Below are 26,035 nucleotides of genomic sequence, written 5' to 3'. Positions count from 1 at the left end.
CCGAATATCTTCAGTCGTTAGTTTCGGAAAACTTAAAATGAACAATGTGACGGCGTTACGTGTTCTATACCAACGTTTTTCAAACATCGTGTCTCGGACCAACTCCCTTCGTCATAACCACCTACCTTGCCAGTGTTTGGGATTTCTCGAAAATTAACAAATAAAAACGTATGGGGTATTCATAGGTATCTCATAGTTGTATTTCGTCATACTTGCATTTTAGTTGTATGAGACAGTTTAGGGAGGCAGTTCCTAGTACTGACCGAAAAGGTTGAGAAACAAGTAATGTATGGGAGCATTATTAGGGAGTTGTATGTAAAAAGAACTTTTTTTTAAATGTTAAAGACTGTTTGTTTGTTTGTGTGATAACTAGAACGAGAAAAATCCCTTCTTTGTAACACATATTTTCATAGAATCACCTTAAATTATATATTTCGATTGTTTTCAGTTCTTGGTGAACCGAGTCACGATGACGCACAATTACGTTTACATAAACTACACGTGAATAGAAGTTTAATTTTTGTACTTACGTAAAACAATATGGCTTGGTGGTTAAGGCATTCGACTTCGTATTCCGAGGGTCGCGGGTTCGAATACCCCGTCACATCAAACATGCTCTCCCCTTTTAGCCGTGGGGGCGTTATAATGTTACAGTCAATCCCACTATTCGTTGGTAAAAGAGTAGCCCAAGAGTTGGCAGTGGGTGGTGATGACTAGCTGCCTTCCTTCTAGTCTTACATTGCTAAATTAGGGACGGCTAGCGCAGATAGCCTTGTGTACCTTTGCGCGAAGTTCAAAACAAACAAACAAACAAACAAACGAAACGACATTGTTTGGATTAAAACATATTAAAGAGCATATTGTAATATAGATATGGCGCTCGCAGCAAGGGCCATCACGAAGTATTTGCCTCCCTTACATTTCATAAAAAAAATTGCGCGTCATATGGTCGACTCGTATTTTCTAGGGCAGCGCACATTTCACTTTATTGTAAACACTGAGGCGTCTTCTCAGACCTTACGTAGGTTCTGAAGTTAGCCCTTTTCTGCCCTGAAAAAAAATCCTTTATCCACCTAAATACTTTACTTTTAAGAAATACAAAGTCACGCCATTTAAAGAAATGATTTGTTAAGCATTTGAAAACATTTATTTTGACCATCAAAGTAACAGCTTTCATTAGTGCAAACCATCAGTATTAATGTTCTTTACATACCAGTTTTTAAACAGTCGTGGTATTTCAGTTCACTTGTAGGGGACAGGTGTTCAAAAAGTTATGAACTTAAATATTGACGACGTCTTGTTTGTTAATTATCTAACTGCTGCTGTGAGGAGCAAAGATCAACAAACAGGAGTCAAAGAAGAAATATTTGTGTCGATATCCAACTTTTATAGTTGAGTCAAGGTCTAGGTGCAGTATCCCACAGTACTTTAGGTCACGTTCTTTAGCAGCTGTTCATATCAACCATCTCAAGTCAATTTGTACAGACTTCTTTTGCATGTTTGAATAGGGAACGTTTTTATAAGGACGTACTGACACACATACACGTTAACTTGAGGCTTACGATCAATAGTTGCAGTACAGAAACATATGCATACTAACGTTAGACCTAAGATCAATAGTTGCAGTACAGAAACATATACATACTAACGTTAGTCCTAAGATCAATAGTTGCAGTACAGAAACATATACATACTAACGTTAGTCCTAAGATCAATAGTTGCAGTACAGAAACATATACATACTAACGTTAGACCTAAGATCAATAGTTGCAGTACAGAAACATATACATACTAACGTTAGTCCTAAGATCAATAGTTGCAGTACAGAAACATATACATACTAACGTTAGTCCTAAGATCAATAGTTGCAGTACAGAAACATATACATACTAACGTTAGTCCTAAGATCAATAGTTGCAGTACAGAAACATATACATACTAACGTTAGTCCTAAGATCAATAGTTGCAGTACAGAAACATATACATACTAACGTTAGTCCTAAGATCAATAGTTGCAGTACAGAAACATATACATACTAACGTTAGTCCTAAGATCAATAGTTGCAGTACAGAAACATATACATACTAACGTTAGACCTAAGATCAATAGTTGCAGTACAGAAACATATACATACCAACGTTAGTCCTAAGATCAATAGTTGCAGTACAGAAACATATACATACTAACGTTAGACCTAAGATCAATGGTTGCAGTACAGAAACATATACATACTAACGTTAGACCTAATATCAATAGTTGCAGCATGTAACCTTTACTCATGTAAAGCCACCAGTGGCACAGAAGTATTTCTGCAGACTTGCAACACTAGAAATCGGGTTTTGATACCCTCAGTAGACAGAGCACAGATAGCTCATTGTATAGGATTTTGCATAATTTCAAACAGACAAGTATTTACATAACAAGGATTAGCACATGTTTATGACTTTGTAAACTTTGACCAACATCAGTGTGATTAATCACATGCACAAAATATTACAAAAATGTGTTTACTTCAAGAAATATTAATTATGAACAGGTTTAGTATGATAGAATTAAATCTTTGCATGGTAAACAATGTAGAACAGTTTTTCATCTGTATCAGTTTTAATAAACATTATACAATGGTGCTGTAAACAAATAATTTCTGTCATGCACCAGTGAAAAAGAAATAACTGAATTTGCAACCGTTGTAATATTTTTAAAAAAATCCACTGTTCATGCAACAACAATCATAGAGCAGTATTGCATCATTTGTTGTTAAATATTATATGATTACGAAGACATCACAGAAATTTCAACTAGTATTGATTTTTATCGTATATCTGTGTCCATGCAATGATAGTAGTATCACACATTTTCAGTCAGTGTTGATTAGATAACACAGAGAACATTATTTTCAGTCAGTGTTGATTAGTTAACACAGAAAACATTATTTTCAGTCAGTATCGATTAAATTACAACAGAACATTATTTTCAGTTAGTATCAATTAAATTACAACATGGAGAGTATTATCTTCAGTCAGTATTGATTAAATAACAACATGGAGAATATTATTTTCAGTCAGTATTGATTAAATAACAACACGGAGAATATTATCTTCAGTCAGTATTGATTAAATAACAACACGGAGAATATTATCTTCAGTCAGTATTGATTAAATAACAACACGGAGAATATTATCTTCAGTCAGTATTGATTAAATAACAACACGGAGAATATTATCTTCAGTCAGTATTGATTAAATAACAACACGGAGAATATTATCTTCAGTCAGTATTGATTAAATAACAACACGGAGAATATTATCTTCAGTCAGTATCAATTAAATTACAACACAAAATATTATTTTCAGTCAGTATTAGCTTCTAGTAAGGGTAAATGTCCAATCATTGACCATCATCAAACAGTATTTTCAATCAAATAATTCTCTATCTCTTAGTTTTAAAGTGGTATCAGTGTTTTATCTTGCTCATCTCACTGTTTTAACCTATGTGAGGTGAGGAGTGACTTTGGGTTGAGAGGCGTATCTTGATGTTCCTATTCTATCTTCTGATGAGTGGTGTAATTATATTAGTTCACTGTATAGCACTTATTTTAGGAGACAGCTGTCGGTCAAGACATGTACAAATCTTGCTGTATTTTTAATGAACGATCAGAGAGTATATTTCCAATAATGTTAGTTTGAATGAAATAAAAATTTCATACAAAACAAACAGAGAACAACCTTTTCAACCAGTGTGAAGGTCATATCACAAACTGACTACAGTCACAACTATGACTCTACTTCTGCTCACCATGTGTATAGAAACCCAGTTTGTAGGAGGTGTGAGTTCGTTCAATACCCGTGGTGGGCAGAGCACGGCTAGCCCATTGTGTAATTTTTTGCTTAATTCCAAACAAACAAATAGACTTAATATTTGATTTGATAACATTAAAAATATTAGTCTGATCTGATCAGATAGACCTGGGATTGTCAGGTTTTAGGCACTTGACTTATGATGTGCAGATCACTGGTTTGAATCTCCTTTTCAGCAGACATGCTTACACTTTCAACTGTAGTTGCAATATAAAGTGTTGATCAATCTGTGTAGTCATTGGTAATAGAGTAGCCTAAAAATAGGCAGTGGGTGGTGATGTCTAGCTGCTTTCCCTCTAGCCTTACAGGTCAAAGTTAAAGACAGTGAGTGCAAAGAGCATTCACATAGCTTTGTGTGAAATTCCAAACAAACCAAAAACAGCTATTAGTTAATATATGGCATGTTAAAATCATATACTACTCAAACATATGGAAAGATGTACAGTTTATAAATTATTTTAAAGTTAAAATTGAAACAAACCAATTTGTGTCAGCAAAAATAATTATTTTCCAAATTAATGGGTGTATAATGATGTTCCATTGAATTTGTGTACGTACTACTTCCTGCCTCATGTTGTAAATCAGGTGTTGTGTTCAGTCGTCCAGAACCAGACACATGAAGACATCCTAAATATTTTTAGTATTTAGCAATGGCCGGACGTGGCCTATTTTTAGCATGCTAGGCTATGAATCTGAATGTCCAAGGTTAATGTCCCGTTTCTTGGAAGAATAATCACATTCCTCAATATTGGGCTATGGTAGCATTATAAATGATGATGAAATCAAGCTATCTGGTTAGTGTAACCTAAGAGTTGGTGGTAACCGCTATTGACTCGCTGCCCTTTCTGTTATTTATCCATTTCAAATCAAGTATGGTGAGCACTGGTAGTTCTTCTGTAGCTTTGTGCGAAATTCAGAAACAAACATTTGTACGTACTGCAGTTTGTTCTTCAAAACAAAAAACAAACATATGTACGTACTGCAGTTTGTTCTTCAAAACAAAAAACAAACATATGTACGTACTGCAGTTTGTTCTTCAAAACAAAAAACAAACATATGTACGTACTGCAGTTTGTTCTTCAAAACAAAAAACAAACATGTACGTACTGCAGTTTGTTCTTCAAAACAAAAAACAAACATATGTACGTACTGCAGTTTGTTCTTCAAAACAAAAAACAAACATATGTACGTATTGCAGTTTGTTCTTCAAAACAAAAAACAAACATATGTACGTACTGCAGTTTGTTCTTCAAAACAAAAAACAAACATATGTACGTACTGCAGTTTGTTCTTCAAAACAAAAAACAAACATATGTATACGTACTGCAGTTTGTTCTTCAAAACAAAAAGCAAACATGTACGTACTGCAGTTTGTTCTTCAAAACAAAAAACAAACATATGTACATACTGCAGTTTGTTCTTCAAAACAAAAAACAAACATTTGTACGTACTGCAGTTTGTTCTTCAAAAAAAAAATTTTAATTAGAGTTTATTCATTTACACATGGGAAGGTTTTGCCTGTGAAAGTTAAACAGTAAAAAAGTCGTTTGATAATAAATCTTTTGACGAAGTTAGTCGCTGGAAAGAAGAGTAAACTATTTGACTGTGGAAAACACATCACATATAGTTATATTTACAGTACAGTATAACATTTCACATATAGTTGTATTTACAAAACAGTATAACACATCACATATAGTTATATTTACAAGACTGTATAACACATCACATGTAGTTATATTTACAAGACAGTATAACACATCACATGTAGTTATATTTACAAGACAGTATAACATTTCACATATAGTTATATTTACAAGAATGTATAACATTTCACATGTAGTTATATTTACAAGACAGTATAACAGTTCACATGTAGTTATATTTACAAGACAGTATAACACACCACATGTAGTTATATTTACAGGACAGTATAACATTTCACATATAGTTATATTTACAGGACAGTATAACACATCACATGTAGTTATATTTACAAGACAGTATAACAGTTCACATGTAGTTATATTTACAAGACAGTATAACACATCACATGTAGTTATATTTACAGTATAACACATCACATGTAGTTATATTTACAAGACAGTATAACACATCACATGTAGTTATATTTACAAGACAGTATAACACATCACATGTAGTTATATTTACAAGACAGTATAACACATCACATGTAGTTATATTTACAAGACAGTATAACACATCACATGTAGTTATATTTACAGGACAGTATAACATTTCACATGTAGTTATATTTACAGGACAGTATAACATTTCACATATAGTTATATTTACAGGACAGAATAACACCACATATAGTTATATTTACAAGACAGTATAACATTTCACATATAGTTATATTTACAAGACAGTATAACATTTCACATATAGTTATATTTACAAGACAGTATAACATTTCACTTATAGTTATATTTACAAAACAGTGTAACATTTCACATGTAGTTATATTTACAAGACAGTATAACACATCACATGTAGTTATATTTACAAGACAGTATAACACATCACATGTAGTTATATTTACAAGACAGTATAACACATCACATGTAGTTATATTTACAAGACAGTATAACACATCACATGTAGTTATATTTACAAGACAGTATAACACATCACATGTAGTTATATTTACAAGACAGTATAACACATCACATGTAGTTATATATACAAGACAGTATAACATTTCACATGTAGTTATATTTACAAGACAGTATAACACATCACATGTAGTTATATTTACAAGACAGTATAACACATCACATGTAGTTATATTTACAAGACAGTATAACACATCACATGTAGTTATATTTACAAGACAGTATAACACATCACATGTAGTTATATTTACAAGACAGTATAACATTTCACTTATAGTTATATTTACAAAACAGTATAACATTTCACATGTAGTTATATTTACAAGACAGTATAACATTTCACATGTAGTTATATTTACAAGACAGTATAACACATCACATGTAGTTATATTTACAGGACAGTATAACACATCACATACAGTTATATTTACAAGACAGTATAACATTCCACATATAGTTGTATTTTCAGGACTGTATAACACATCACATATAGTTATATTTACAGGACAGTATAACACATCACATATAGTTATATTTACAGGACTGTATAACACATCACATATAGTTATATTTACAGGACTGTATAACACATCACATATAGTTATATTTACAGGACTGTATAACACATCACATATAGTTATATTTACAGGACTGTATAACACATCACATATAGTTATATTTACAGGACTGTATAACACATCACATATAGTTATATTTACAGGACAGTATAACACATCACATATAGTTATATTTACAGGACAGTATAACACATCACATGTAGTTATATTTACAGGACAGTATAACACATCACATGTAGTTATATTTACAAGACAGTATAACACATCACATGTAGTTATATTTACAAGACAGTATAACACATCACATGTAGTTATATTTACAGGACAGTATAACACATCACATGTAGTTATATTTACAGGACAGTATAACACATCACATGTAGTTATATTTACAGGACAGTATAACACATCACATATAGTTATATTTACAGGACAGTATAACACATCACATATAGTTATATTTACAGGACAGTATAACACATCACATATAGTTATATTTACAGGACAGTATAACACATCACATGTAGTTATATTTACAGTATAACACATCACATGTAGTTATATTTACAGGACAGTATAACACATCACATGTAGTTATATTTACAGGACAGTATAACACATCACATGTAGTTATATTTACAGGACAGTATAACACATCACATGTAGTTATATTTACAGGACAGTATAACACATCACATGTAGTTATATTTACAAGACAGTATAACACATCACATGTAGTTATATTTACAGGACAGTATAACACATCACATGTAGTTATATTTACAGGACAGTATAACACATCACATGTAGTTATATTTACAGGACAGTATAACACATCACATGTAGTTATATTTACAGGACAGTATAACACATCACATATAGTTATATTTACAGGACAGTATAACACATCACATATAGTTATATTTACAGGACAGTATAACACATCACATATAGTTATATTTACAGGACAGTATAACACATCACATATAGTTATATTTACAAGTAATGTTTTTTGCGCGACATCATCGACATGAGATTTTTCTCACGAGGCAGTGCTGATGTAAGTTGTTTTTTAATGTGGCAGTGCCGATGTAAGTTGTTTTTTAATGTGGCAGTACCGATGTAAGTTGTTTTTTAATGTGGCAGTACCGATGTAAGTTATTTTTTTAATGTGGCAGTACCGATGTAAGTTATTTTTTAATGTGGCAGTACCGATGTAAGTTGTTTTTTAATGTGGCAGTGCCGATGTAAGTTGTTTTTTAATGTGGCAGTGCCGATGTAAGTTGTTTTTTAATGTGGCAGTACCGATGTAAGTTGTTTTTTAATGTGGCAGTACCGATGTAAGTTGTTTTTTAATGTGGCAGTACCGATGTAAGTTGTTTTTTAATGTGGCAGTACCGGTGTAAGTTGTTTTTTAATGTGGCAGTACCGGTGTAAGTTGTTTTTTAATGTGGCAGTACCGATGTAAGTTGTTTTTTAATGTGGCAGTACCGATGTAAGTTGTTTTTTGATGTGGCAGTACAGATGTAAGTTGTTTTTTGATGTGGCAGTACCGATGTAAGTTGTTTTTTAACATGACAGTACTGATATGATTTTTCTTCACACTGGAATATTTACATAAGATTTTTTATGTGATGGCATTTATTAAAGATGTTTTCTCTCGAATGTACTCATATGAGGCATTTCACCTGCCTGTATTTATATAAGGATTTTTCAGAGACAATACAAATTTAATAACGACAGGTTTTAGTAAGTTAGATATTTTTTTCACAGCTTTTTATTATAAACCAAGCGATGTGAAAAATTTCCGGATTCATTGTGCTAGGGTTGGTCATGGCCGCTACACTTGTGAGAAAAATGTTGAGTAGTAATGTATACGTCGTGACCAGGGTCTTTAGACGTCTACCTTACTGTCTCCACATATCACGTAGTATGTAAAGTCCCCCTTTGGCGAAGTGACTGGGTATTCTTTGTAGTTCACACGGAACATTCAAGGGAAGAGAATTAGCACTAGTTTTAATTGAATATGAAAGAGGTCACAGTTACAAGAGGAATAAAGACTTGGTGAGCTGAATTTTAATACAGTGTGTAAGATGACTGATTAAGGTCATTCAGATGTGTTACGGAACGTCTGGTATGGGTATTAACATAATAATATGATATACCAGTACTAATACCAAGTACTGTACTACTGCAAGTAATACATTGTACCAGCACCTTGAGCCACATACTCTATGTTGATACGAATGTTAGCGTATTACTATTTAAGTAAGCGGGAATTTTAATTTAGAAGTTAATTAAATATGAATATTTATTATATCTATGATATTTGCCAACAAAAGATTGATACACACAATGCTCTTTTTTAACACAAATATATTTCAATATACAAAAAACCAAAAATTACTAATTAATATTACTTATTACTAATAGTTGTTACACTTGATAGTTTTTATACAAGTTTTACAAACTTACACACAATCAGTGATATCGAGAAAACCCGCTTGTAGAGAAATTTATATGTAAAAACGGCTCGTTTGGGTTGAGAAAATATTTTACGTAGAAGAGCGAACAACGTTTCGACCTTCTTCGGTCATCGTGAACCTGTGTTCGTCCCCTGCTGGTACAGCGGTAAATTTACGGATTTACAACTCTAAAATCAGTGGCTCACGATGACCGAAGTAGATCGAAACGTTGTTCGCTCTTCTCTGTAAAATATTTTCTTAGCACAAACGAGCCATTTTTGCATATATAAAACTTACACACAGTACTGAGTCTCGCATCTGGTCTGAAACTGAATATTTTATCGACGCTCACGGAGAACAGATTAATTCCTTGTTGATGTCGTCAAAGAAATATTAACGTCCGAAGTTAATTAAATGAAGTTCAACTGTTTGTAATCTGTAAACAAATGACTGTTTGTAATCTATAAACATTCTTGACCCAATTCTGTAATTTTTCGATGAATAGGTGTTAACCACAATTATATCTTCCGAGGCAAATAATAATAATTTTTTGTCAGTGCTTCGGTTTTATATATCAATCACGCGAGTTTCTAGAACGTTCAACAACGTTCGAATGCACTAGCGTTTCCGTAAAACAAATATTGTTGATTCTTACACTCAAGAATCTTCTACAAAATTAGAGAAAGTGGGACTTGCGCAATAGATATCCAACAATATATATCATGTGCATTCAACTGAAACCCACGTAGGTATTAAGATAAATATATAACGGTTAATCCATATCAGTATGTTTTACCGTTTTACCAAGTGTAGTCCACCAAGCACCACTTGTATTGAAGATTCACTTTATTGATCACTAACATATCTTGGTCAGTGTGCTGTTTTATCCATAATAAATTATTAGTTGATGACTAGATGTGAGGGTTCACTGATAGTGGTTATTATATTCATAACTAGGAAGTTTTGATTAATAACTGGATGTAAAGGTTACAGAGCTTGTAAGTGGATGTTTTGATTTATTTGACTATCTAAAGATAAAATTTTTCTATCAGCTACCTTTACCTTAACTGTACAAGTTGAGACATGACAGCTGTAGCTGGGTATGGGTCAACTATAATACATAATTGAAGTGGAAACCTGTTTTTAGACTGAAGTAGTCAAATATTAACATTCTCTTTCATGTTGCTTGTTACTATAAGATGGTGATGTGTTTTTAACAGTTGTCAGTGTGTGTTCTTATAGCCTAAAACGTTTATTATGTGTGCTCTTATTATCTCTACATATTGTTAATCTCTATTGTTTAATAGCATGCTCTTAAGTAACATGGAGTTTTTTCATATTATATTAAGTAATACGGATCATTGTGTGTTCCACATTAAATAATGTGGAGCTGATGTCTACTATATTAAGTAATGTGGAGTTGGTGTCTAGTGTATTAAGTAATGTGAAGTCAGTGTGTGATATTTTATGTAACGTGTTGTGGGTGTGTACTGTAATTAAATAATGTGGAGTTGATTTGTACTTTATTAAGTGGCATAGAGTCATTGTGTGGTATATTAAATAATGTGAGTTGGCATGTGATATTTTATGTAACGTGTTGTGGGTGTGTACTATGTTATATACAGCTTAAGTGGCATGTGCTGTATTAAGAAATATAGTCACTGTGTAATATAGTAAGTAACACAGAGCCAGTGTGTACTTTACGTCAGATGAAGTTGGTGTGTCGCATAGTCAGTGTGTGACATATTAAATGAAATGAAGTCAATGCATGGTATATTAAGTTACATACAGTCAGGGTGTGCTGTTACAGGCAGCATGGAGTTGGAGTGTTTTCTTAACATTCACCATTCATATAGCATTTGTTCTTATAACTTAATGGTCATTTTGACCTAAAGTGCAGTTATAGTACACAGAATATTTACATGTGTTGTTGAAATGTGTGAACATGGCCAAAAATCTCTTTAATAACAGAAATCTTAGGTAAAGTGAAACAACATTGACATAACAATAAAAGAGGATTATAGGAAGAAAGATATTTTGTTATAGCAGAAAAGTTTTGTATCAAACTAAGTTGGAAAAGTTAAAACTATGATGTTTTTATTCAACAGATATCAGACATTATTGGTCAAACTGATGAAAGTCTATCAGCAAAGGAAGCTCTTCTACGTTGGGCTCAACGGACAACTGATGGATATCCAGGTGTGAAAGTGAAAGATTTCACAAGGAGTTGGAGGGATGGTCTGGCCTTTAATGCTATCATCCACAGAAACAGGTTTGTGTTAGTATAATAGCTGTATATTTCAATTTTAAATAAGAACAACACCAGCAGAGAAGAAAACTTAAGGCAGATTAAAATTTTAATATAGTAAAACATAACCCCGTTTGACAAGACTCTAAAATGGGCTATCTGTGCTGTGCCCATCATGAGTATTGAAACCCAATTTAGTTTTAGCAGCGTAAGTCATAAGACTTACTGCTGAACCATTGGGAGTTTTCCTTAACTGTTTGACTATGTCTATTTCAAACATGCACAGAATATCTTTGAACTACACGCTGCATATAGTACACTCAAATTTAACTGCTGGACTGTACTCTATATGATAAATTACGAACTGGATGTAAACTATAAAACAATACACACACCATCACCGTCTCTTATTAAAATTTCACCATAAAAAAATGAATGTGCTCTTCACATAAATTATAAATGTTTAGTGAGTGCAATTCTAAGTCATGGAGAAATAGACTTAATCAGTCTATTCTTTGTAACAAATTATATTAATATATATATAATCAGTAAGGAATTACAAGGACTTGTACAAATTTCAACACTTGTAACAATTTGTATTTTAGTTGAGATGGTTTATTAAAACTTTTGTTGCACATATTTTCTAAGGAAGGTTTAAGGTGATTAGTGTGTGCTTTCCTTTGTTTTAGATACAGTGCAAACACACTTTGTATGATAATTATGTTTTAAAACTTCAATGTTGATTCAAAAACTTGAAAGAGTAAATATTTTCTAAGTTCATTATTTAAACTTTGTTAAATGTAGTTCTATAAATAGAAGAACTTTTCTATATATCTTCTTCATGTTAAATGTAGTTTTATAAATAGCAGGACTTTGTTATATATCTTCTTCATGTTAAATGTAGTTTTATAAATAGCAGGACTTTGTTATATATCTTCTTCATGTTAAATGTAGTTCTATAAATAGCAGGACTTTGTTATATATCTTCTTCATGTTAAATGTAGTTTTATAAATAGCAGGACTTTGTTATATATCTTCTTCATGTTAAATGTAGTTCTATAAATAGCAGGACTTTGTTATATATCTTCTTCATGTTAAATGTAGTTTTATAAATAGCAGGACTTTGTTATATATCTTCTTCATGTTAAATGTAGTTCTATAAATAGCAGGACTTTGTTATATATCTTCTTCATGTTAAATGTAGTTCTATAAATAGCAGGACTTTGTTATATATCTTCATGTTAAATGTAGTTTTATAAATAGCAGGACTTTGTTATATATCTTCTTCATGTTAAATGTAGTTTTATAAATAGCAGGACTTTGTTATATATCTTCTTCATGTTAAATGTAGTTCTATAAATAGCAGGACTTTGTTATATATCTTCTTCATGTTAAATGTAGTTCTATAAATAGCAGGACTTTGTTATATATCTTCTTCATGTTAAATGTAGTTCTATAAATAGCAGGACTTTGTTATATATCTTCTTCATGTTAAATGTAGTTCTATAAATAGCAGGACTTTGTTATATATCTTCTTCATGTTAAATGTAGTTCTATAAATAGCAGGACTTTGTTATATATCTTCTTCATGTTAAATGTAGTTCTATAAATAGCAGGACTTTGTTATATATCTTCATCATGTTAAATGTAGTTTTATAAATAGCAGGACTTTGTTATATATCTTCTTCATGTTAAATGTAGTTCTATAAATAGAAGGACTTTGTTATATATCTTCTTCATGTTAAATGTAGTTCTATAAATAGCAGGACTTTGTTATATATCTTCTTCATGTTAAATGTAGTTCTATAAATAGCAGGACTTTGTTATATATCTTCTTCATGTTAAATGTAGTTCTATAAATAGCAGGACTTTGTTATATATCTTCTTCATGTTAAATGTAGTTCTATAAATAGCAGGACTTTGTTGTATATCTTCTTCATGTTAAATGTAGTTCTATAAATAGCAGGACTTTGTTGTATATCTTCATCATGTTAAATGTAGTTTTATAAATAGCAGGACTTTGTTATATATCTTCTTCATGTTAAATGTAGTTCTATAAATAGCAGGACTTTGTTATATATCTTCTTCATGTTAAATGTAGTTCTATAAATAGCAGGACTTTGTTATATATCTTCTTCATGTTAAATGTAGTTTTATAAATAGCAGGACTTTGTTATATATCTTCTTCATGTTAAATGTAGTTCTATAAATAGCAGGACTTTGTTATATATCTTCTTCATGTTAAATGTAGTTCTATAAATAGCAGGACTTTGTTATATATCTTCTTCATGTTAAATGTAGTTCTATAAATAGCAGGACTTTGTTATATATCTTCTTCATGTTAAATGTAGTTCTATAAATAGCAGGACTTTGTTATATATCTTCTTCATGTTAAATGTAGTTCTATAAATAGCAGGACTTTGTTATATATCTTCTTCATGTTAAATGTGTTTCCAGTGATCTGTACTAAGAAATAGATATTTTTTTTCAATGCATATTACCATATAATTAAAACATTATGAAATTCTGTACAGACCTTTCAGCCATTTAGTTAATTAAATATACAAAACAATGGTCAAGGTTGTGTATGAGGTACAGTGTTCATAAAGACAACATATGATATACCAATCTCAATAGTACATCTAGCTGATATAAACTATTGTACTTATAAGGAAAAAAACTTAATACATAAAATTCAGTCTTTTTATATGTATACACGTGTCGATACAAAGGGACTTCTAGTGGTGATTTCAAAAATTACTGTGTTCAAACTATTGTTTACATTAAAATACAGTTGTTTCTGAAAGTAATGCTTATTGTATTATGAATAGCTTAGTAATCTGGAGACAACTTATTGTTGAAACAATTAGTCACATGGTAGCAAGTTTAGTATATTATGAATCAGTAAGTAACTAGGAAGTAAGTTTATTGTGTTATGAATCAGTAATTAACCAGGAAGTAAGTTTATTGTGTTAAGAATCAGTAAGTAACCAGGAAGTAAGTTTATTGTGTTATAAATCAGTAAGTAACTAGGAAGTAAGTTTATTATGTTATAAATCAGTAAGTAACCAGGAAGTAAGTTTATTGTGTTATGAATCAGTAAGTAACTAGGAAGTAAGTTTATTGTGTTATAAATCAGTAAGTAACTAGGAAGTAAGTTTATTATGTTGTGAATCAGTTATTAACCAGGAAGTAAGTTTATTATGTTGTGAATCAATTAGTAACCAGGAAGTAAGTTTATTATGTTGTGAATCAATTAGTAACCAGGAAGTAAGTTTATTATGTTGTGAATCAATTAGTAACCAGGAAGTAAGTTTATTATGTTATGAATCAATTAGTAACCAGGTAATAACTTTATTGTGTTATGAATCAGTAATTAACCAGGAAGTACGTTTATTGTGTTATGAATCAGTAAGTAAAGAAAGTAAGTTTATTATGTTGTGAATCAGTTATTAACCAGGAAGTAAGTTTATTATGTTGTGAATCAGTTATTAACCAGGAAGTAAGTTTATTATGTTGTGAATCAGTTATTAACCAGGAAGTAAGTTTATTATGTTGTGAATCAGTTATTAACCAGGAAGTAAGTTTATTATGTTGTGAATCAGTTATTAACCAGGAAGTAAGTTTATTGTGTTATGAATCAGTAATTAACCAGGAAGTAAGTTTATTATGTTATGAATCAATTAGTAACCAGGTAATAACTTTATTGTGTTTTGATTCAGTTAGTGACCAGGTGATAACATTATTGTGTTATGAATCAGTTAGTAACCAGGTAATAACATTATTGTGTTATGAATCAGTTAGTGACCAGGTGATAACATTATTGTGTTATGAATCAGTTAGTGACCAGGTGATAACTTTATTGTGTTATGAATCAGTTAGTGACCAGGTGATAACTTTATTGTGTTATGAATCAGTTAGTGACTAGGTAATAACATTATTGTGTTATGAATCAGTTAGTGACCAGGTGATAACTTTATTGTGTTATGAATCAGTTAGTGACCAGGTAATAACATTATTGTGTTATGAATCAGTTAGTGACCAGGTAATAACTTTATTGTGTTTTGATTCAGTTAGTGACCAGGTGATAATATTATTGTGTTATGAATCAGTTAGTAACCAGGTAATAACATTATTGTGTTTTGATTCAGTTAGTGACCAGGTGATAACTTTATTGTGTTATGAATCAGTTAGTGATTAGGTAATAACATTATTGTGTTATGAATCAGTTAGTGACCAGGTGATAACTTTATTGTGTTATGAATCAATTAGTGACCAGGTAATAGCATTATTGTGTTATGAATCAGTTAGTGACCAGGTAATAACTTTATTGTGTTTTGATTCAGTTAGTGACCAGGTGATAATATTATTGTGTTATGAATCAGTTAGTAACCAGGTAATAACATTATTGTGTTTTGATTCAGTTAGTGACCAGGTGATAACTTTATTGTGTTATGAATCAGTTAGTGATTAGGTAATAACATTATTGTGTTATGAATCAGTTAGTGACCAGGTGATAACTTTATTGTGTTATGAATCAATTAGTGACCAGGTAATAGCATTATTGTGTTATGAATCAGTTAGTGACCAGGTAATAACATTATTGTGTTATGAATCAGTTAGTGACCAGGTAATAACATTATTGTGTTATGAATCAGTTAGTGACCAGGTAATAACATTATTGTGTTATGAATCAGTTAGTAACCAGGTGATAACTTTATTGTGTTTTGAATCAGTTAGTGAGCAGGTAATAACATTATTGTGTTATGAATCAGTTAGTGACCAGGTGATAACTTTATTGTTATGAATTAGTCAGTAACGAGGAGGTAGATTTATAGTGTTATAAATCATGTAGTTTCAAGAGATAACTTTTTGTAATGTTTTCTTAATGTTGTATCATTAATTAAGACCAGATAAATTTGACTGGCGAAGTCTGCGATCAAAAACGGCACATGAGAAACTGGATCATGCCTTCAATATGGCAGAGAGAGATTTCGGTGTCACTCGACTGCTGGATCCAGAAGGTAAGTTTTATCATAGTGATTATGATTTGTAGGTTGTAGTAGAACTATTAATGTGACACTCTTTCAATAATTTTAAGTATATATTGATGAACATTGTTTATTTACATAAGTTTGTATTTCTGTAAGAACATAAGTTAATTTGAGCATGTTAGATTAAATAAAATTATTTGTTATTTCAGAATTTAGAAATTAATTTAAAGGCTTGTGTTGTTTGAAATAATGATTAATTAACTTAACCACATGAACAATAATTTCATATTTATTGCAACTTGAATTATCAAATTGCTGTGCATGCCGACAACAGTGTCCTTTAATAGTTTAATGGGACTTGAATATAAGTTAATCATTGAAGTATATTAATTACTGATGTCGTGCTTAGATTGTAGCTTTTAACAGTAATTAAGATATCAAACAATTTCATTTGGGTTGTTTGAATGAAACATAGCTCTTATTAAAGATAAGTTTGTTAGAAGTAATATTATGTTTAAGTTTTAACATTTGAATATTCAAGATAGTAAAATGTAATTATATTGAGATTAATAAGATATATTTATGAAACCTAATTTTGCAAATTCAGAGTTGTAATTTTTTCATTAAAGTTGAAAAAACTGTAATAATTGTAACTATTCATTATGTATAATTTTATAAAATATTTAAACTTTTAAAACGTTAGAAGTGAAAATAGTAAAATAAAGTATTTATATTTTTGTTTGTATAACTTTGAAAGTTAATAATTTACTTTTTGATTCAGATGTGGACACACAAGATCCTGATGAAAAGTCTCTCATCACATATGTTTCATCTATGTATGATGTGTTTCCAAACCCACCATCATATCATCCATTTGCTGATACAGTAAGTTTGTAATGTTAGCTGGTGTTTCTAGGTGTTTTGTATGATGTGTTTCCAAACCCACCATCATATCATCCATTTGCTGATACAGTAAGTTTGTAATGTTAGCTGGTGTTTCTAGGTGTTTTGTATGATGTGTTTCCAAATCCACCATCATATCATCCATTTACTGATACAGTAAGTTTGTAATGTTAACTGGTGTTTCTAGGTGTTTTGTATGATGTGTTTCCAAACCCACCATCATATCATCCATTTACTGATACAGTAAGTTTGTAATGTTAGCTGGTGTTTCTAGGTGTTTTGTATGATGTGTTTCCAAACCCACCATCATATCATCCATTTACTGATACAGTAAGTTTGTAATGTTAGCTGGTGTTTCTAGGTGTTTTGTATGATGTGTTTCCAAACCCACCATCATATCATCCATTTACTGATACAGTAAGTTTGTAATGTTAGCTGGTGTTTCTAGGTGTTTTGTATGATGTGTTTCCAAACCCACCATCATATCATCCATTTACTGATACAGTAAGTTTGTAATGTTAGCTGGTGTTTCTAGGTGTTTTGTATGATGTGTTTCCAAACCCACCATCATATCATCCATTTACTGATACAGTAAGTTTGTAATGTTAACTGGTGTTTCTAGGTGTTTTGTATGATGTGTTTCCAAACCCACCATCATATCATTCATTTGCTGATACAGTAAGTTTGTAATGTTAACTGGTGTTTCTAGGTGTTTTGTATGATGTGTTTCCAAACCCACCATCATATCATCCATTTACTGATACAGTAAGTTTGTAATGTTAACTGGTGTTTCTAGGTGTTTTGTATGATGTGTTTCCAAACCCACCATCATATCATCCATTTACTGATACAGTAAGTTTGTAATGTTAGCTGGTGTTTCTAGGTGTTTTGTATGATGTGTTTCCAAACCCACCATCATATCATCCATTTACTGATACAGTAAGTTTGTAATGTTAACTGGTGTTTCTAGGTGTTTTGTATGATGTGTTTCCAAACCCACCATCATATCATTCATTTGCTGATACAGTAAGTTTGTAATGTTAGCTGGTGTTTCTAGGTGTTTTGTATGATGTGTTTCCAAACCCACCATCATATCATCCATTTACTGATACAGTAAGTTTGTAATGTTAGCTGGTGTTTCTAGGTGTTTTGTATGATGTGTTTCCAAACCCACCATCATATCATCCATTTACTGATACAGTAAGTTTGTAATGTTAACTGGTGTTTCTAGGTGTTTTGTATGATGTGTTTCCAAACCCACCATCATATCATCCATTTACTGATACAGTAAGTTTGTAATGTTAACTGGTGTTTCTAGGTGTTTTGTATGATGTGTTTCCAAACCCACCATCATATCATCCATTTACTGATACAGTAAGTTTGTAATGTTAGCTGGTGTTTCTAGGTGTTTTGTATGATGTGTTTCCAAACCCACCATCATATCATCCATTTACTGATACAGTAAGTTTGTAATGTTAGCTGGTGTTTCTAGGTGTTTTGTATGATGTGTTTCCAAACCCACCATCATATCATCCATTTAGCTGGTGTTTCTAGGTGTTTTGTATGATGTGTTTCCAAACCCACCATCATATCATCCATTTACTGATACAGTAAGTTTGTAATGTTAGCTGGTGTTTCTAGGTGTTTTGTATGATGTGTTTCCCAACCCACCATCATATCATCCATTTGCTGATACAGTAAGTTTGTAATGTCAGCTGGTGTTTCTAGGTGTTTTGTATGATGTGTTTCCAAATCCACCATCATATCATCCATTTACTGATACAGTAAGTTTGTAATGTTAGCTGGAGAAGGCTATACTTCTCAAAATTATTTCAAGAATATCTTAATTTAGTTTCTAGGTGTTATAATTTCACTGTGAAACACTTACATGATATTTGGTAGTTAATGCTAGGAGAATGTTTTACAGTTTATTTTTGTTAAAAATTGTAGCTACAAGAAGTACTGTAGTTAATTATTTGGAAAGTATTTTAACATGTTGTAAAATGTTATTGTTTTGTTTTCAGACAGGATGTAGACAGTATTGGATATTTAGAGAATATTTAAAAGAAATGATCAGTTGATAAATCAGTTGTAAGTTATCCAGTAGTTATTATCTTTTGGTTCTGCAGTAAAAGAGTTGTAGAATGATGCCCTGTTGTTATTCCAAGTAAAGTTCAATCAGCATCGTGTTTGATGATGTTATATTTATAGAGGTACAAGGTGTCTGATATTTAACTCTTCAGAAAATTTTTTATATGTTATGAGATGTCTATTGGTCTGGTCCATCTTGTCTCTCCCATCCTCTAAGCCAAATTAAAACCATTAAATAAATTTAAAAAATTAAAATCTAACCCTCACCATTCATATATCTATCAAGTTTTCTTTTAAACTCAATAAAATCTGCTGTCTCCACAACATCCAGAGACAACCCATTCCATAGTCCAACAACCTTATTTGGAAAATAAAATTGTCTTAACCAAAGATGACTTCTATCTTGCTAAATCTATATTTTAGTTCTCTATCTCTCACTGTTTAGTATGAAAATTGTTAATGCATCAACATTATCAATTCCTTTTACAATTTTAAACACTTCTGTCAGATCCCCTTTAACCTTTTTATTTTTTGAAGAGAGAATAATTTCAAAGATCTTAATCTCTCCTCATGTGACAACCCTTCCATCTCAGGTACCATTTTAGTAACCCTCCTCTGAACTGTTTCCAACAAATTGACATCTTTCCTAAGACGAGGAACCCAGGATTGAACACAGTACTTCAAATGAGGCCTAACCAGTGATATATGCAAAGAAATTGTAATCTCTATAGACTTGTATTCAATATTTCTGTAGATACAATCTAAAATCCCATTTGCCCTGCCACTGGCAACAGCACACTGTTTGGATGACTTAAGAAACTGATAAACCATTACACCAAGAACCTTTTATTTCATGAAACTTCTTTCTTCTTCTCAAGAGATAGTGTTTCTACCAAGAACCTTTTATTTCATGAAACTTCTTTCTTCTACTCAAGAGATAGTGTTTCTACCAAGAACCTTTTATTTCATGAAACTTCTTTCTTCTACTCAAGAGATAGTGTTTTTACCAAGAACATTTTATTTCATGAAACTTCTTTCTTCTACTCAAGAGATAGTGTTTCTACCAAGAACCTTTTATTTCATGAAACTTCTTTCTTCTTCTCAAGAAATAGTGTTTCTACCAAGAACCTTTTATTTCATGAACTTCTTTCTTCTACTCAAGAGATAGTGTTTATACCAAGAACCTTTTATTTCATGAACTTCTTCCTTCTTCTCAAGAGATAGTGTTTCTACCAAGAACCTTTTATTTCATGAACTTCTTTCTTCTACTCAAGAGATAGTGTTTCTACCAAGAACCTTTTATTTCATGAAACTTCTTTCTTCTTCTCAAGAGATAGTGTTTCTACCAAGAACCTTTTATTTCATGAACTTCTTTCTTCTACTCAAGAGATAGTGTTTCTACCAAGAACCTTTTATTTCATGAACTTCTTTCTTCTACTCAAGAGATAGTGTTTCTACCAAGAACCTTTTATTTCATGAAACTTCTTTCTTCTACTCAAGAGATAGTGTTTCTACCAAGAACCTTTTATTTCATGAACTTCTTTCTTCTTCTCAAGAGATAGTGTTTCTACCAAGAACCTTTTATTTCACGAACTTCTTTCTTCTACTCAAGAGATAGTGTTTCTACCAAGAACATTTTATTTCATGAAACTTCTTTCTTCTACTCAAGAGATAGTGTTTCTACCAAGAACCTTTTATTTCATGAACTTCTTTCTTCTTCTCAAGAGATAGTGTTTCTACCAAGAACCTTTTATTTCATGAACTTCTTTCTTCTACTCAAGAGATAGTGTTTCTACCAAGAACATTTTATTTCATGAAACTTCTTTCTTCTTCTCAAGAGATAGTGTTTCTACCAAGAACATTTTATTTCATGAAACTTCTTTCTTCTACTCAAGAGATAGTGTTTCTACCAAGAACCTTTTATTTCATGAACTTCTTTCTTCTACTCAAGAGATAGTGTTTCTACCAAGAACCTTTTATTTCATGAAACTTCTTTCTTCTTCTCAAGAGATAGTGTTTCTACCAAGAACCTTTTATTTCATGAACTTCTTTCTTCTACTCAAGAGATAGTGTTTCTACCAAGAACCTTTTATTTCATGAACTTCTTTCTTCTACTCAAGAGATAGTGTTTCTACGAAGAACCTTTTATTTCATGAAACTTCTTTCTTCTACTCAAGAGATAGTGTTTCTACCAAGAACCTTTATTTCATGAAACTTCTTTCTTCTTCTCAAGAGATAGTGTTTCTACCAAGAACCTTTTATTTCATGAAACTTCTTTCTTCTACTCAAGAGATAGTGTTTCTACCAAGAACTTTTTATTTCATAAAACTTCTTTCTTCTATTCAAGAGATAGTGTTTCTACCAAGAACCTTTTATTTCATGAAACTTCTTTCTTCTTCTCAAGAGATAGTGTTTCTACCAAGAACCTTTTATTTCATGAACTTCTTTCTTCTACTCAAGAGATAGTGTTTCTACCAAGAACCTTTTATTTCATGAAACTTCTTTCTTCTACTCAAGAGATAGTGTTTCTACCAAGAACCTTTTATTTCATGAAACTTCTTTCTTCTTCTCAAGAGATAGTGTTTCTACCAAGAACCTTTTATTTCATGAACTTCTTTCTTCTTCTCAAGAGATAGTGTTTCTACCAAGAACCTTTTATTTCATGAAACTTCTTTCTTCTACTCAAGAGATAGTGTTTCTACCAAGAACCTTTTATTTCATTAAACTTCTTTCTTCTTCTCAAGAGATAGTGTTTCTACCAAGAACCTTTTATTTCATGAAACTTCTTTCTTCTACTCAAGAGATAGTGTTTCTACCAAGAACCTTTTATTTCATGAAACTTCTTTCTTCTACTCAAGAGATAGTGTTTCTACCAAGAACCTTTTATTTCATGAACTTCTTTCTTCTTCTCAAGAGATAGTGTTTCTACCAAGAACCTTTTATTTCATGAACTTCTTTCTTCTACTCAAGAGATAGTGTTTCTACCAAGAACTTTTTATTTCATGAAACTTCTTTCTTCTATTCAAGAGATAGTGTTTCTACCAAGAACCTTTTATTTCATGAAACTTCTTTCTTCTTCTCAAGAGATAGTGTTTCTACCAAGAACCTTTTATTTCATGAACTTCTTTCTTCTACTCAAGAGATAGTGTTTCTACCAAGAACCTTTTATTTCATGAACTACTTTCTTCTACTCAAGAGATAGTGTTTCTACCAAGAATCTTTTATTTCATGAACTTCTTTCTTCTACTCAAGAGATAGTGTTTCTACCAAGAACCTTTTATTTCATGAACTTCTTTCTTCTACTCAAGAGATAGTGTTTCTACCAAGAACTTTTTATTTCATGAAACTTCTTTCTTCTATTCAAGAGATAGTGTTTCTACCAAGAACCTTTTATTTCATGAAACTTCTTTCTTCTTCTCAAGAGATAGTGTTTCTACCAAGAACCTTTTATTTCATGAACTTCTTTCTTCTACTCAAGAGATAGTGTTTCTACCAAGAACCTTTTATTTCATGAACTACTTTCTTCTACTCAAGAGATAGTGTTTCTACCAAGAATCTTTTATTTCATGAACTTCTTTCTTCTACTCAAGAGATAGTGTTTCTACCAAGAACCTTTTATTTCATGAAACTTCTTTCTTCTTCTCAAGAGATAGTGTTTCTACCAAGAACCTTTTATTTCATGAACTTCTTTCTTCTTCTCAAGAGATAGTGTTTCTACCAAGAACCTTTTATTTCATGAAACTTCTTTCTTCTTCTCAAGAGATAGTGTTTCTACCAAGAACCTTTTATTTCATTAAACTTCTTTCTTCTTCTCAAGAGATAGTGTTTCTACCAAGAACCTTTTATTTCATGAAACTTCTTTCTTCTTCTCAAGAGATAGTGTTTCTACCAAGAACCTTTTATTTCATGAACTTCTTTCTTCTTCTCAAGAGATAGTGTTTCTACCAAGAACCTTTTATTTCATGAACTTCTTTCTTCTACTCAAGATATAGTGTTTCTACCAAGAACCTTTTATTTCATGAAACTTCTTTCTTCTTCTCAAGAGATAGTGTTTCTACCAAGAACCTTTTATTTCATGAAACTTCTTTCTTCTACTCAAGATATAGTGTTTCTACCAAGAACCTTTTATTTCATGAAACTTCTTTCTTCTACTCAAGATATAGTGTTTCTACCAAGAACCTTTTATTTCATGAAACTTCTTTCTTCTTCTCAAGAGATAGTGTTTCTACCAAGAACCTTTTATTTCATGAAACTTCTTTCTTCTATTCAAGAGGTAGTGTTTCTACCAAGAACCTTTTATTTCATGAAACTTCTTTCTTCTTCTCAAGAGATAGTGTTTCTACCAAGAACCTTTTATTTCATGAAACTTCTTTCTTCTACTCAAGAGATAGTGTTTCTACCAAGAACCTTTTATTTCATGAAGCTTCTTTCTTCTTCTCAAGAGATAGTGTTTCTACCAAGAATCTTTTATTTCATGAAACTTCTTTCTTCTTCTCAAGAGATAGTGTTTTTACCAAGAACCTTTTATTTCATGAAACTTCTTTCTTCTACTCAAGAGATAGTGTTTCTACCAAGAACATTTTATTTCATGAAACTTCTTTCTTCTACTCAAGAGATAGTGTTTCTACCAAGAACCTTTTATTTCATGAAACTTCTTTCTTCTTCTCAAGAGATAGTGTTTCTACCAAGAACCTTTTATTTCATGAAACTTCTTTCTTTTACTCAAGAGATAGTGTTTCTACCAAGAACCTTTTATTTCATGAAACTTCTTTCTTATTCTCAAGAGATAGTGTTTTTACCAAGAACCTTTTATTTCATGAAACTTCTTTCTTCTACTCAAGAGATAGTGTTTCTACCAAGAACCTTTTATTTCATGAACTTCTTTCTTCTACTCAAGAGATAGTGTTTCTACCAAGAACCTTTTATTTCATGAAACTTCTTTCTTCTACTCAAGAGATAGTGTTTCTACGAAGAACCTTTTATTTCATGAAACTTCTTTCTTCTACTCAAGAGATAGTGTTTCTACCAAGAACCTTTTATTTCATGAAACTTCTTTCTTCTACTCAAGAGATAGTGTTTCTACCAAGAACCTTTTATTTCATGAACTTCTTTCTTCTACTCAAGAGATAGTGTTTCTACCAAGAACCTTTTATTTCATGAAACTTCTTTCTTTTTCTCAAGAGATTGTGTTTCTACCAAGAACCCTTTATTTCATGAACTTCTTTCTTTTACTCAAGAGATAGTGTTTCTACCAAGAACCTTTTATTTCATGAACTTCTTTCTTCTACTCAAGAGATAGTGTTTCTACGAAGAACCTTTTATTTCATGAAACTTCTTTCTTCTACTCAAGAGATAGTGTTTCTACCAAGAACCTTTTATTTCATGAAACTTCTTTCTTCTTCTCAAGAGATAGTGTTTCTACCAAGAACCTTTTATTTCATGAAACTTCTTTCTTCTACTCAAGAGATAGTGTTTCTACCAAGAACCTTTTATTTCATGAAACTTCTTTCTTCTATTCAAGAGATAGTGTTTCTACCAAGAACCTTTTATTTCATGAAACTTCTTTCTTCTATTCAAGAGGTAGTGTTTCTACCAAGAACCTTTTATTTCATGAAACTTCTTTCTTCTACTCAAGAGATAGTGTTTCTACCAAGAACCTTTTATTTCATGAAACTTCTTTCTTCTTCTCAAGAGATAGTGTTTCTACCAAGAACCTTTTATTTCATGAAACTTCTTTCTTCTACTCAAGAGATAGTGTTTCTTTTTTATTAAAATTTATTTATTTTCTTCATCAGAATTCTGTGAAAAGAATATTTATTTTCCTATGATAAAGAAAAACATGGAAATAACTAAAAGTATTGTTTATCTTTATACAGAGATTATTTATTTACAATATATTTATATATATTTCAGATTATTCTCTATATTCTATTTTATTTTTAAAGAGAAAATAATAACACTGTTTAAATCATGTTAATTAATAATGCTCTTAGGACAAACTACGGAAGATTGATGACTACAAGGAGTTTGCAAGCCATCTTCACCTATGGATTCGAGAAAATATTTCAATACTCAGAGACAGAAATTTTCCCAACACCTTGGTCGAGATGAAGGTAACTATATGTGTTCAAACATGTATATCTTCTTAAAGTAGAGAGCTCCAACCTGTAGTATTATAATTCTTTTAATTATAGTAAGTATTGTTTTTAGATTAACTGTAAAATTTAATTTCTTATAGGTAAAAAATAAATACATGATA

At 31.2% G+C, this 26,035-nt stretch overlaps 1 protein-coding gene across 1 annotated transcript in view; it reads left to right on the top strand.

Annotated features, from left to right (window-relative positions):
- LOC143228426 (plectin-like) overlaps nt 1-26,035 on the top strand; it is an 84,493-nt gene that overhangs the window by 24,923 nt on the left and 33,535 nt on the right. Inside the window, exons 5-8 of the mRNA XM_076459689.1 lie at nt 11,649-11,812; nt 16,697-16,812; nt 17,564-17,667; nt 25,770-25,889. Of these exons, the coding sequence (XP_076315804.1) occupies nt 11,649-11,812; nt 16,697-16,812; nt 17,564-17,667; nt 25,770-25,889 (504 nt within the window). The remainder of the gene's footprint in view (nt 1-11,648; nt 11,813-16,696; nt 16,813-17,563; nt 17,668-25,769; nt 25,890-26,035) is intronic.

This window comes from Tachypleus tridentatus, chromosome 10, assembly GCF_004210375.1.
Source record: "Tachypleus tridentatus isolate NWPU-2018 chromosome 10, ASM421037v1, whole genome shotgun sequence".
In the NCBI taxonomy this organism is placed as follows: domain Eukaryota; kingdom Metazoa; phylum Arthropoda; class Merostomata; order Xiphosura; family Limulidae; genus Tachypleus; species Tachypleus tridentatus.
The sequence above is the reverse complement of the archived record's forward strand: the minus strand, read 5'-3'. Positions and strand labels throughout refer to the sequence as shown.